Raw genomic sequence first — 12532 nt, forward strand, 5'->3', positions numbered from 1 at the left:
CCCTGAGTTGTCCTTTGTTGATTAACCAAGAGTATAGTTTTAACTTTGCTGTTTGCGGGCGGCATGTTTGCGCTCTCTGTGGTTGCTGCTCTGACAGGGGGGAAGGGGAGGGGGGAGAAGAAAACCTCTTCTGCTAGAGTAGGCATGTAATATTGATGTGGAACAGACTTGGAGGAACACAGAAATCAAATGGAATCTAAACTGAGTCCAAATGTTGACATCAACAACACATACATTTTTGATCATTGCAAATATGCAAGATGCCTCTCCTTTTAAAAGGAAAGCCACCGGGAACACGCAAAGAATATATTTAGAAATGAGTGATATTTCAGCGATACCCTAATTCCCGCTATCCGTTCAGCTTCAGTTCATTTATGAGGGACTAAGTACTTGTTCAAAGTGTTTGTTCAGGAAGTGGTACTTAAAATGGAGGGTTGGAGGTTACTCAGACAGAATGCTTTTTGCAGTTGGAGCTTTTAAATGTTGCCGTGGAACTGAAATAGACCATCTTTCAAAGTATACTGTACGCTGTTTGCTAATGTTGGCCTGCGGACATACTGTATGAAGCCAAGCATTTTGTTCCACATCTCAACTATGATGGATGGACCGCGAAAAAAGATGGTCTGCTAAACTTTCGACTGTTATATGGTATAATCTGACCTTCATAATTTTATACAAAATCAAAAACATTCAAAAGTTAAAGGTAGGGTAAGCCATTTGATTTTGTTAAAGGACAACTTTGTTTTTTTTTACAACAAGGGTACATGTTTTAGATTGTAATTAGAGAAAAGAAAAGATGAGTGTAAAAACAAAAACAGCTTTCTATCTATCGTTTTAGCGATTTTAGCGATATTGATTTCAGTGGGCGAGGGCATGCGTACAAGTGTATAAATGAGTATTTTTAGACACAGTAAGCCAGTGAATTACAGTAACACTACTAGCACCCATAAGTCACGTCTGCCCATGAACAATTACAGTGCAACTTGTGAATGGGAAGCAGGAGGTAAAAAGACAAATTAGCCCCCGTCCACTGAAATCGCTAAAACGTTAGAAAGCAGCAAATAAAAAATTAAAATAAATTAACACTTTTATTTTCTCTAATTACAATCTAAAACATCCTTGTTCATGTTGTCCTTTAAAGTAAATGTTAAATAGCATCTAATTTATAGAGGGATGTTAATCATATGCATCATCATTGAGTGTGTGTTTGGTTCAGTAACAGGGGTCTCCCTGTCTCTCCAGCTCTTTAGTAAAAAGGAAAATGCCTTTTCAGGTGGGGATACCAATTGCATCCAATCAGGAGAGAGAACTCATACAGGATACAGGATGAAAAGTAGTGTTAGTAACAGTTATAAATGGGTACTCTCTGGGTACTGAAATTTCGACCCACCTGAACATTGATTTTGTGTTCATTAAAGAGCCAAACTCTCTGTCAGCACCACTGCCCTAAACATAGGAATGAACAGAAGCACCCGAAAGGAAGTGGACTAAGAAAGGGGAGGGGCCAAACCAAGTTCCTGTTTATCAAACATGACACGCGTGCATATCTCCTTGTATGGGCTGCTGAAACAACAGACTGACATAATATGTCCATATACGGGCATTCCCACACATTGATGACATCAGGGATCTCCATACATGGGCATAAAAGGGACAAGGATGGATTTCATTTTGATTTTCGTCGCGACAACCACACTAGTGGTTATCATGAGACTGACACAATATGTCCATATATGCCATTCCCAGCAGAGCATACGAGCGGAGTGGAGCGCGAGCGGCGCGGGGAGCGGAGCGGGCCGTTTTTGACGTGAGCGTGAGCGAGCGACTTTTCAAATGGGTCTGAGCGGCTTTGGAGCGACTCGGATTTTCCTCCGCTCCTTGGAGCGCCGACCTCCTCCGCTCCTATTGCCGATCCTGTTGGGGCCGCGCGCCACATGTTGCCAACAAACAGTTGGGGCAGCGCAGCCATCATGTCAGCACCGCGTAGAGGAGAGGAGACAGAGAATACCCTTTATCAAGATTTCACAAAATGTAGACCTATCTATATCATCCACACAAGTAGGCTAGGCTATGTTATAATAAGTAGCCTACCTTGTGTCAGTTAAGCCAGTCAAAGGATACGATTTGAAATGCATGCAAGTGAGACTGATTTAATTTGGCTGAATGAAAAACACACGCCACGAGTCGCCTCCCTCTCTCGGTTGTGGTAAATAGCCTAATAAATAACCAACAGGATTTAATATTGCCCGTCTTAAAATACAATGCCTTAGATTGCCTAGCCCTATAGACAGATCTCCATCAAGCCGAGGCTCACATTACCGCAGGCGTTTGTGTTGGGAACACACTGGCGAAGGAGAAACTGTTTCGGACATGGTAGCAATTTTTCCCTTTCTTTTTTTCCCCTGCTTTTTGACGACCCTGAGCGGAGCGCGGAGTGCGCGGTGAGCGAGCGATACGCAAATCAAGGTGAGCGGCGGAGCGGGGGGGAGCGGAGCGGCGGGGGGGGGGGGGGGGGGGGGGGGGGCGACATGAGCGAAGAGTGAACGGTACCATAGACCCCTGGAACACGGAGCGGCTTTCAGCACCGCTCCACTCCGCTCGTGTGCTCTGATTCCCAGATATGGGCTTAATATTGATTACATCAGGGATCTTGGCCATATATGGAGCATGACATGAGGCGTGACGGACGGACATGATCTGCAGGTTCTCATACTAAATACGACATACGGTCGCAATAAAGTAAAAAAGAAAAAAAAAAGATATAGCCTATATTTATATACCTTTAATGCTGTATTTATTAATCAGACTGGAATTATTGTACTTATTATTTGGCAGTTCCCCAGTCCTATAATTCAATGGCAAGCTTGTTTAAATGTTAAGTGCTTTTGTGTCTGATTACATTACGTGGCAAAAATGTCAACACATTCAGCAGGCAGACTGACCTGCTGGGCTGGAATGAACCACTGTTTGCAGACTACACTGCCGCCACTAGGTGGCAGTAAAACACAGGAAGGGATTTTACGACCTGCCAACAAGCCTCTTTCTCTCACAGGGGCCATTACTGAAGTACCAGGCCTCCACCCATGAGCAGCCAGCCCTCTGTGGTGGGTAAGCGGGGTACCGTGTTGGAATCTAATACCTGCTGGGTGGAGAGAGAGATGAGTGTGAACCTAGGAGGCAATTTAGTAGCCGAAGAAAGGCCTGTCTGTTTGTTTGGTGCTTTGCTAAACCTGCCTGTCCGTCTTGTCTGCATCGTCGGTGGGAAGAAACACAATCCACTGTGAACTCACTCAATTGTTTCTGAAATGAATCCAAGACACAGAGAAGCAGAGACATGACTGTATTATAATTAATTGAGCATTAAAAAGAGACATGTTACTGTGCCTAGCCGTGTGGAAAGTGAGTCATTTTGTGTCTGATTGAATAATGCGTTTCAATCATGCTGACATTATTTACAGCCAAATTTAAACTTGTACTTTAGGTATAAAGCTATGTATAAAGCAGGATGATCTAACTAACACATAGGCAGTCTCTTAGCTAGTAAACCTTTATGATTTTCTAGGTAGCAAAACAACAACAACAGATAGATTTCTAAAAGGCAGTACCTAGCGATATAGACGTATGATACACAGAATATAGCACTGGTAAATAACACTTGAGTTAAAGTGTAAAAAAATAAAACGCTGTAAAATGTTCATCGAGAGAAAAAACAAACATGCTAGAAATATTACACTCAAAAGAACAAACAAAAAAAAAAACAGTAAGAATTTGCCATCTGCTTGGAATTGGAAACCTTAGTTGAGTTTTATTTTGTTTGCGCGCTTGGAGTTTGAGTCAAATCTCTCCGGACAAACAGAGAGGAAAGCCCAGTCTAACATGACTGGTTGATTAAATCAGTCGTCTTAACTGGTGGGAACCGTGAGATACACCTGTTGGCTGAATGGCTTTATCGAGGCCTCCAAAATCCATTCACGTATCTATAAAAGTAAAGAATTCCAAGAATGGACATCCACTTGGGAGGAAACACTTGCTTACAATGCCAGCAAACCAATCGCTGAACACCACCATCTGTTTGCATTTACAGACCCAAAAACCCAGTGCAGAGGTTATAGTGCTGCACAGACTAATTTGGGAGATGTGGAATAGGATCATATAGAACTCTTTTGAGATATATTTTCGTCCAAGCCTTACCCCTGATCCCTAAACTTCTTCGCCTTTTTTAATGTTTTCAATCTACATCGACACGTTGTGAGCTTGTAGATCAGCTATCTAAACTATTTAAAATGTTTTTTTTTCCTTCAAAATAGTAAAACAAGGCAAAGACGTTTAGGTATAAGGGGTAAGGTATGGACGAAAAAAGAGCCCTTTGTGTCTCGTGTGTACATAGAGTCTACAAACAGTCGCTGTCAAAGGCTGAACGCAACTCATATCGATGTAGTAATGCATGTTAGCAGTATGTGAAATAGTTAGTGTGAGAGAGTGAGTCGAGAGGCTATTAGATTACAAGAGATTAGAAGAATGTACGCTGCCGTCCAAGTGTCCATCTGTGCCCTCTAATTTCGTCGCCTACAAACGTGAAGAAGTGACGTGATAAAGGTCAAAAGTCCACCTGGCCTGCTGACGCCCAGGCCCGGTAACGTCGGTGTGACATTTCGCCGCACCACTTAACCCTTTCCCTCTCGGGTTTTAGATGAAAGTGGTCAGAGGATTAACTGTACAAAGTGTGACATTATGGGACGAAGACCTTGGGTTTTCGTTAGGCTGTTTTGTGGAAGAAGATGGGCCTGACCATGCCTGTGAGGATCTTGGGAACGTGAACGCTGACAATCTCCGAGATCATCTCTGGGAAGCTGACGCACGTCTGGTAGGACTGGGCCTGGAGGAACAGGTCGTAGGTGAACTGGTGGAGCTTCCTCACAATCTGGAGAGAGAGAGAGAGGGAGAGAGAGAGAGAGAGAGAGAGAGAGAGAGAGAGAGAGAGAGAGAGAGAGGGAGAACAGGGTTTGATTGATTGAAGATTGATTGTTTGATTGAAGATTTTATTAGAAGGTTGCATTGGAAAAAGTAGAGTTTCCTGACAGTACAGTTCACTGCTACAAAGCCAACTAAAAGGAGATCCCAGTAAGCTTTACGGCTTATTTACTAGGGGTGTAACGATATTGTAACTGTATCGAAATATCGTTTTCAACTTAAAAAACCGAAGTATATCGAAATGAAAACAGCTAAAATCGAATCGTATCGTTTTATTTTGTATCGTATCGAATCGGCAGTGCAAAGAATCGATTGTATCGATACTACCTTCTTATGCATTGTATTTAGCATTTTTAAGAAGAAAAAATAAAAAGGAGGGGTTTCATTACTTTTCCTTTCCATATAGCTACACTGGTCTATCGATAAATGTGTGTAATCTCTGGGTTCATGTCAAGGTGCAGGTTTGTCAATATACAATGACCATGTATTTGACAGATAATCACTGTGTTTACTTATTTATATCCATAATAATACATGTTTCCCTTAAAAACCTGCACTATCCACACCTTTCACACAGATGTAATGTCTTTGATAAATAGTTACTATATCGATTTTAAATCATTGAATCGAATCGTATCGTGTCGCCATGAATGAACCAATATCGTCCATGTATCGTATTGTCAACCATGTATCGTGATATGTATCGAATCGCTATTAAAATGTATCGTAAATAATATTTACACAGGACCCCTTTATGTATCTAATACAACATTGAAAGACAGACGGATAGAATACAGTACTAGTATGCATACATCTATCTATAAATGCGAGAAGTCTCTGCGTGTGTGTTTGTAATCCGTGTATCTCGAGAACCGTTCGTCCCACCGGCTTCAGATTCGGCACGCGCGCTCCCCGCCGCGGCACGGAGTGCAGTGCCGGGCCTCGACCCGTCCCGACGCGCGGTTTTCCCTAACCGGCGCGAAACGTTCGGAATCTCCTTATGCGGGGCTGATTGTTGACATCAGGCTGTTCCGGAGGAAATCGGCGCAAAATCGGTCATTGTGACATCACTGCAGTGCCGGGCGCAAGCGCTGACTCATTGTGACATCACTGCAGTGCCGGGCCTTGCCTCGACCCGACAGATATCTCCGTATATGGGCATAAGACTGAGAACTCCATATATGGGCATATGGGCAGATACAGAGATCTCCATACAGTATATGGGCATACATAGACAGATATCTCCGTATATAGGCATAAAAGGGACACAGACCCTAGACCCGACAGATATCTCCGTATACTGAGAACTCCATATATGGGCATCTTGCCTCGACCCGACAGATATCTCCGTATATGGGCATAAGACTGAGAACTGAAATCGGTGCAAGCGCTGACTCATTGTGAGATTTGTGACATCACCTCATAAAAGGCTCTGACATCACGTACGCCACATGAGTCAACAAAAAATCTCTGTGAGTGTGTATGTATGTATGTAATCCGCGTATCTCGAGAACCGTTCGTCCCACCGGCACGCGCGTTCTCCATATATGGGATAAAATGAATGCCCGTATGCGGAGCTGATGTCTGACATCAGAGTTTTCCACAACCGGGTTTGTCCAGAGATCTTCATATATGGGCATAAGTGGACAAAGACAAACAGATGGTCAAAACGGGTCCTATGACAACAGGTATATTGGGGTTTGCATTAAAGGGTGGGGCATTCATGGGGTTTGCATTAAAGGGTGGGGCATTCATTCCCTATTTCAAATTCGGCACGCGCGTTCCCCACCGCAGCAGGTAGTGCAGTGCTCGGCCTCGACCCGACCCGATACACGATTTTCTGTAACCAGCACGAAAGGTTCGGATTCTGATGTCTGACATCAGGATTTTCCGGAACTGACACTGTGTCTGCATAGATCTCCATATATGGGCATAAAATGGATGCAGACAGACAGATACAGATATCTCCATAAATGGGCATAAATGGACACAGGCAAACAGATGGTCAAAGATCTCCATATATGGGCATAAAGTGGACGCAGACAGACAGATACAGATATCTCCATATATGGCATAAATGGACACAGGCAAACAGATGGTCAAAACGGGTCCTATGACAACAGGTATAATGGGGTTTGCATTAAGTTTGTCTCCTCCTCCATCTGTTTGTCTGTGTCCCTTTATTCCCATTATGGAGATCTCTGTATCTGTCTGTGCCTCCGACTGTGTTGCAGACACAGTGCCGGTTCCCCCTTTAATACAAACCCCATTATACCTATTGTCATAGGACCCGTTTTGACCATCTGTTTGAAAAAGCGACAGAGATCTCATATATGGGCATAAAATGGACGCAGATAAACAGATATCTCCATATATGGCATATATGGGCATACAATGGACGCAGAATCACAAAGTTCTCCATATACGGGCATAAAAGGGACACAGACAGACAGATACAGAGATCTCCATATATGGGCATAAAATGGACGCAGATAGACAGATATCTCCATATATGGGCATATAATGGACCCAGAACTATAACTGCAGTGATCTCTATATGGACATAAAATGGACGCCGACAGACAGACAGATACAGATATCTCCATATATGGGCATAAATGGACACAGGCAGACAGATGGTCAAAACAGGTCCTATGAAAACAGGTATAATGGGGTTTGCATTAAAGGGCGGGGCATTCATTCCCTATTTACATTGTTCCGAGTTGGCCAGGTCGCCGACTAGACGCTGGGCCGCCCGAAGGGCGGCCCAGCTTCTAGTACAGTAAATAGTTCAAGCACAAGATAATTTGTCCCAAGATGTGAACTTTGAGCTGCAGCAAGTATAAAATCACACCCGTGTGAAGTGGAGCTGTGTGTGTGTGTGTGTGTGTGTGTGTGTGTGTGTGTGTGTGTGTGTGTGTGTGTGTGTGTGTGTGTGTGTGTGTGGATCATGTGTACCGATTTTTGTGACATTTGAAGAAAATATGTAGGAAAAGGAGCAAAAAGTGTGTTTTGGAGAAAATTCAAGATGGCGGAAAATCTATCATGGCGCAAATGGGCGTGGCCTATATGGGGAGATGCGTCATGACCCAAGGAATCCAGGGAAAAAATATTTTTAATTTTCCGACCTACGGTTCAAGAGTTACAGGCCAAAACGTAAAGTGGGGTGTTATGGCGCCACCATGCGGCCAAATGACACAATTATTTTTTATTTAATCCTTGAAATCATTATGAACCTCCTCTCCAAGTCTTGAAACTCTAGCCCCTATGGTTTGCGAGAGACAAATAATTGAATGTGAGTTTTTGCGATTCCCATTATAAGTCAATGGGGAAAATTAATTCACGAATAAATTAATATCAATTAAACTATAGAACCTTTCTCTTAGAAAAGTAATAGCCCACGATTCCCGAGTAAGCCGGTCGATTTGACATATGGCGCGAGTGTGTGGTGGCAAAACTGTGGGACTAGTGGCGTGCCGAAGTTTAGGAAGTTCAGGCTACATACACACAGACAGACAGACACACACACACACACACAGACAGACAGACCCACACGGCCACGTATAGGGAGCCTGTGTTTCACACAGCTCCAAAAACCCCAAAACCCAAACACACACACACACACACACACACACACACACACACACACACGCGCGCGCGCACACACACACACACATAAAACATACAACCACATCATATAACAACATAATAAAGTAACCCAATCACAAATTAGGCAGTCAAACTACAATATTGCAAAGGTATTGCACCATCTTTCGAGAAATAGTCAAGCTGTCATTGTAAACGTCACCATCAACCATCATCACCATCATGATGAGCTAGTCCACTGCCACCACAACACTGACTGTCACCTCCTCCTGCCAACAGCATTGAAGGCTGGGTGGAAACAGGAAAGAAGCAATATTTTACCTGTTGTTATTGGTCACTGGGTACTCACCCTTAACCCTTTTAGACCTAAGGCCGATTCTACAAATGTCTTCTAAGGTGCAGTTTTCTGTTAGCCCAGTTCCAGACCCTGGATCGCTAGCCACACCCCTTTAAAATGTTGTTTCAGCGATTCAGAGGTCTGGAAGTGCTCTCATTGAAGAGGTTTTCCTCGTTTGGAAATCCGTGCGGCGAATCAGCGTCGCTTCAACTCGATGACGTCGGGGCTTGTAAGCAGCGTGGGTGGGGTTTTCCCAGAACTCATGTGCGATTCCAAGTAACCCGGTGCTGCCGCCGGACCGTACCGCACATTCCCAAACATAAACATCGCGTCGCCCGCCGCGGTAACATGCGATCATATCGATCTTGCTATGAAACATCAGTAGCAGACATGTTATGTTGTGTTTGATTACTAGTTCGTAGCACTCCTATTCTGCCTGTTTCTTTGGTTAGCAAATCGCAAGCAACAGGCTAGCCACTAGCCAGCCACATAACACTACGTCATCTGCTTTGCTACTGTTGTGATTGGTCAGGCGGTGAACCAATCGCATCTGCCTGTTTCTTTGGTTAGCAAGTCGCAAGCAACAGGCTAGCCACTAGCCAACCACATAACAACACTACGTCATCTGCTTTGCTACTGTTGTGATTGGTCAGGCGGTGAACCAATCGCAGAAGACTGCCTCTGGCAACGCCCATCCTAGTCCATGGGCCATACGAGTTGTCGGTATCAAAAAGGTGGCAAAGGTTATCATGCATTTTTGAAAAGCTCTATATCTGTAGATTATATTTTGGTATGATAACCCTTTCTTAGACACAGCTAAATTGGTGTTATCAGCCGCTAGAGTTGGTGTCCCACTAACTTTACATTACAGGGAAAAAAAGCAAAAAAATAATCTGCTTTTAGTAGCATAAGAGGGGTCAAACTAAGGGTTTGTCATGATGCCGAATCCATTGCAAGCATTTGTTTTGCAGAAAAAACATTCCTTGGGCTATAAATGGCCTCAGAAAACGATGCATGTATGGGTGTGCATTCATGTTAGTCAGAGGCCTTAGGGTTTTATTTCTCGTGCTAATCAGTCTAAAAGCGCCAAATTTTGCACAGATGTAGCCCAGGGCATGCTCTAATGATTTAGCTAGGGCGCCCGAGTCGGTGACCTTCGGGGTCGCCACAGCTCCAGAAAAACAATGGTTTAGTGATGAAAAGTGATGAGTCATCACTTTTCAGAGTTTTGTGGATGTTTTCTGGAGCCCGAAGGTCAACGACTCGGGCGCCCTAGCTAAATCATTAGAGCATGCCCTGGGCTACATCTGTGCAAAATGTGGCGCTTTTAGACAGATTAGCATGAGAAATAAAACCCTAAGGCCTCCGACTAACATGAATGCACACCCATACATGCATCGTCTTCTGAGGCCATTTATAGCCCAAAGAATGTTCTTTGTGCAAAACAGATGCTTGCAATGGATTCGGCATCATGAAAACCGCCTAGTTTGACCCCTCTTATGCTACTAAAAGCAGATTAATTTTTTACGTTTTTTCCTGTAATGTAATGTTAATGGGACACCATCTCTAGCGGCTGATAACACCAATTTAGCTGTGTCTCAGAAAGGGTTATCATACCAAAATATAATCTACAGATATAGAGCTTTTATAAAATGCATGGTAACCTTTGCCACCTTTTTGATACCAGCACCTTCAGACTGAATAATGGAGTGAAACTAAATGTCAATTCAGGCTGAGTGTCAGGCTGGTTTTCTGTTACTATATCAGCGGTGCTCAAACCTTTTCATGTCAAAATTATATTTATGTGGCTGCCGACCCCATCTCAGGGACCCCCCAGAAGCAATGATTTGAGTTACAAATGTTCGCCTTTAAAGAATATATATATATATTTTTTCTCAAAGAATTGCACAAATAGATTTTTCAAATATAGCAGACCTACAAACACGATATGAGCTTGTACATCTGCTAATTTTGACTAGTATAAATAATAAAATAATGCTTTTTAACTCAAATCTAAAATGACACAGTTGCCTTCCCAGTTAACCATTGGCCAGATGGTAACAGCTTGTTTTCAAAGTTCAGAGGAAGGGGTTCTGAACGCTTATTAAAGCGTTTCAAGCTACTAAATGTCACTCCCTCAATATTACCCCCTTCAAAATCTTATCAAGTGCAGTCTTCTCTCATATGTACCAAATTGAACGCACCATTGACGCACCAGCAAATAAAGTAAGAAATAAGGAACAGACTCGTTCTATAAAAGTTCTATGAAACAGTATCTATTGGCAGAAGATGTGTCGCTAGCCATTCTTATACATCATTTTTGTATTGAAATCTAAATTTTGATAGTTGTCAATAACAGAGCCAAGAAAATGTACCATTGTCCACTGTCCGACCTTAGATAACACTGCTCTGGGGAGATGATAAAGCTAGTTCTATAACACTACACTACTACGACCAGTAAGATATCTAATGCTGCTGAGAAATAGTGAGAATAGTCACACGGAAGCTATTTGGTCACATACACTGTCACCCAATGCGGTGACCATGTGGACTCAATAAAAATGTTGGCATTGAAAGAAAGGCTGGCACGCCGACAGAAGCACATCTGAGGCCCTCGAGTAATGAGCAAGTGGCTGCTTTGACGGCTGCGATGTCAACTCAGCACCGAGTGCCGCGCTGCGAGATTGTAGATCTTGTAGAGCTTGTAGATCTGAAAAGTCGTTAAAATTTGTGCAAATCTTTGAATATATGTATTTTTTAAGCGAACATTTGTAACTCTGTAATTTTGCTTCTGGGGGGTCCCTGGAACTAAATATTTTGAGATGGGGCCAAATACATATCATTTTGGGGGTCCTTGACACGAAAATGTTTGAGCACCACTGACATAGAAACATGATATCACCACTCTGGTCGTTCCTTTTTATGGCTGATGATGGGGATATGTTTTCTCCCTGTGTCTGGTCAGACTGAATTAAATACATGCCATTCCAGCTCACAAATAATGTACTGTGATGCGACACATTGGGAGATTGTATGTAGCATGCCTATTTTCGCGAATGAATTCTTTTTTACAAATGGGTTCCTGGGTGCATGCAAATAGCATTATTCTTTTTTAAAGATTTTGTTTATTGATAGGACAGTAGACTGACAGGAAATGGGGAGAGAGATGGGGAATGACATGTGGCAAAGGTCGTCCAGATCGGGAATCGAACCGGCGACGCCAGCAGGCATCATAGCCTAGTATGTGGTATGCGCCTTGACCACCAGGCCAGCGGGCGCCCCTGCAAATAGCATTATTGAGCGGTGGTCACACCGTCTCCTTAGCTTGACCGTGTGTGTAGCTATGTGTGTGTCTATGCGTCTATGTGTGTCTGTAGCCTGGAGCCTGGCCTCCAATACTGGTGGGTGACCAGAGAGGTGCTGTTAAGCAGCCTTGAAATGTACATGCATGCATGCATGCATGCATGCATGCATGCACGCCACGCACGCACGCACGCACGCACGCACGCACGCACGCACGCACAGACACCTTGAAATGAATGGGCACCACCGCTCAGTTCACACTGGTGTGATTTTTGGCTATGGAGTCCTGGGTGCTTGTCTCTGCCATACTACACT

At 43.5% G+C, this 12532-nt stretch overlaps 1 protein-coding gene across 1 annotated transcript in view; it reads right to left on the reverse strand.

Moving 5' to 3' along the window:
* Window positions 1-3333: 3333 nt before the first annotated feature.
* Window positions 3334-12532, reverse strand: part of LOC308301437 (progesterone receptor-like) — a 58428-nt gene continuing 49229 nt past the window's right edge. The window contains exon 9 of the mRNA XM_080745427.1: window positions 3334-4921. Within this exon, the coding sequence (XP_080601553.1) occupies window positions 4757-4921 (165 nt within the window). The 3' untranslated portion in view covers window positions 3334-4756. The remainder of the gene's footprint in view (window positions 4922-12532) is intronic.

Source organism: Nannobrachium achirus (genome assembly GCF_963921795.1).
Source record: "Nannobrachium achirus genome assembly, chromosome: 17".
Taxonomy (NCBI): Eukaryota; Metazoa; Chordata; class Actinopteri; order Myctophiformes; family Myctophidae; genus Nannobrachium; species Nannobrachium achirus.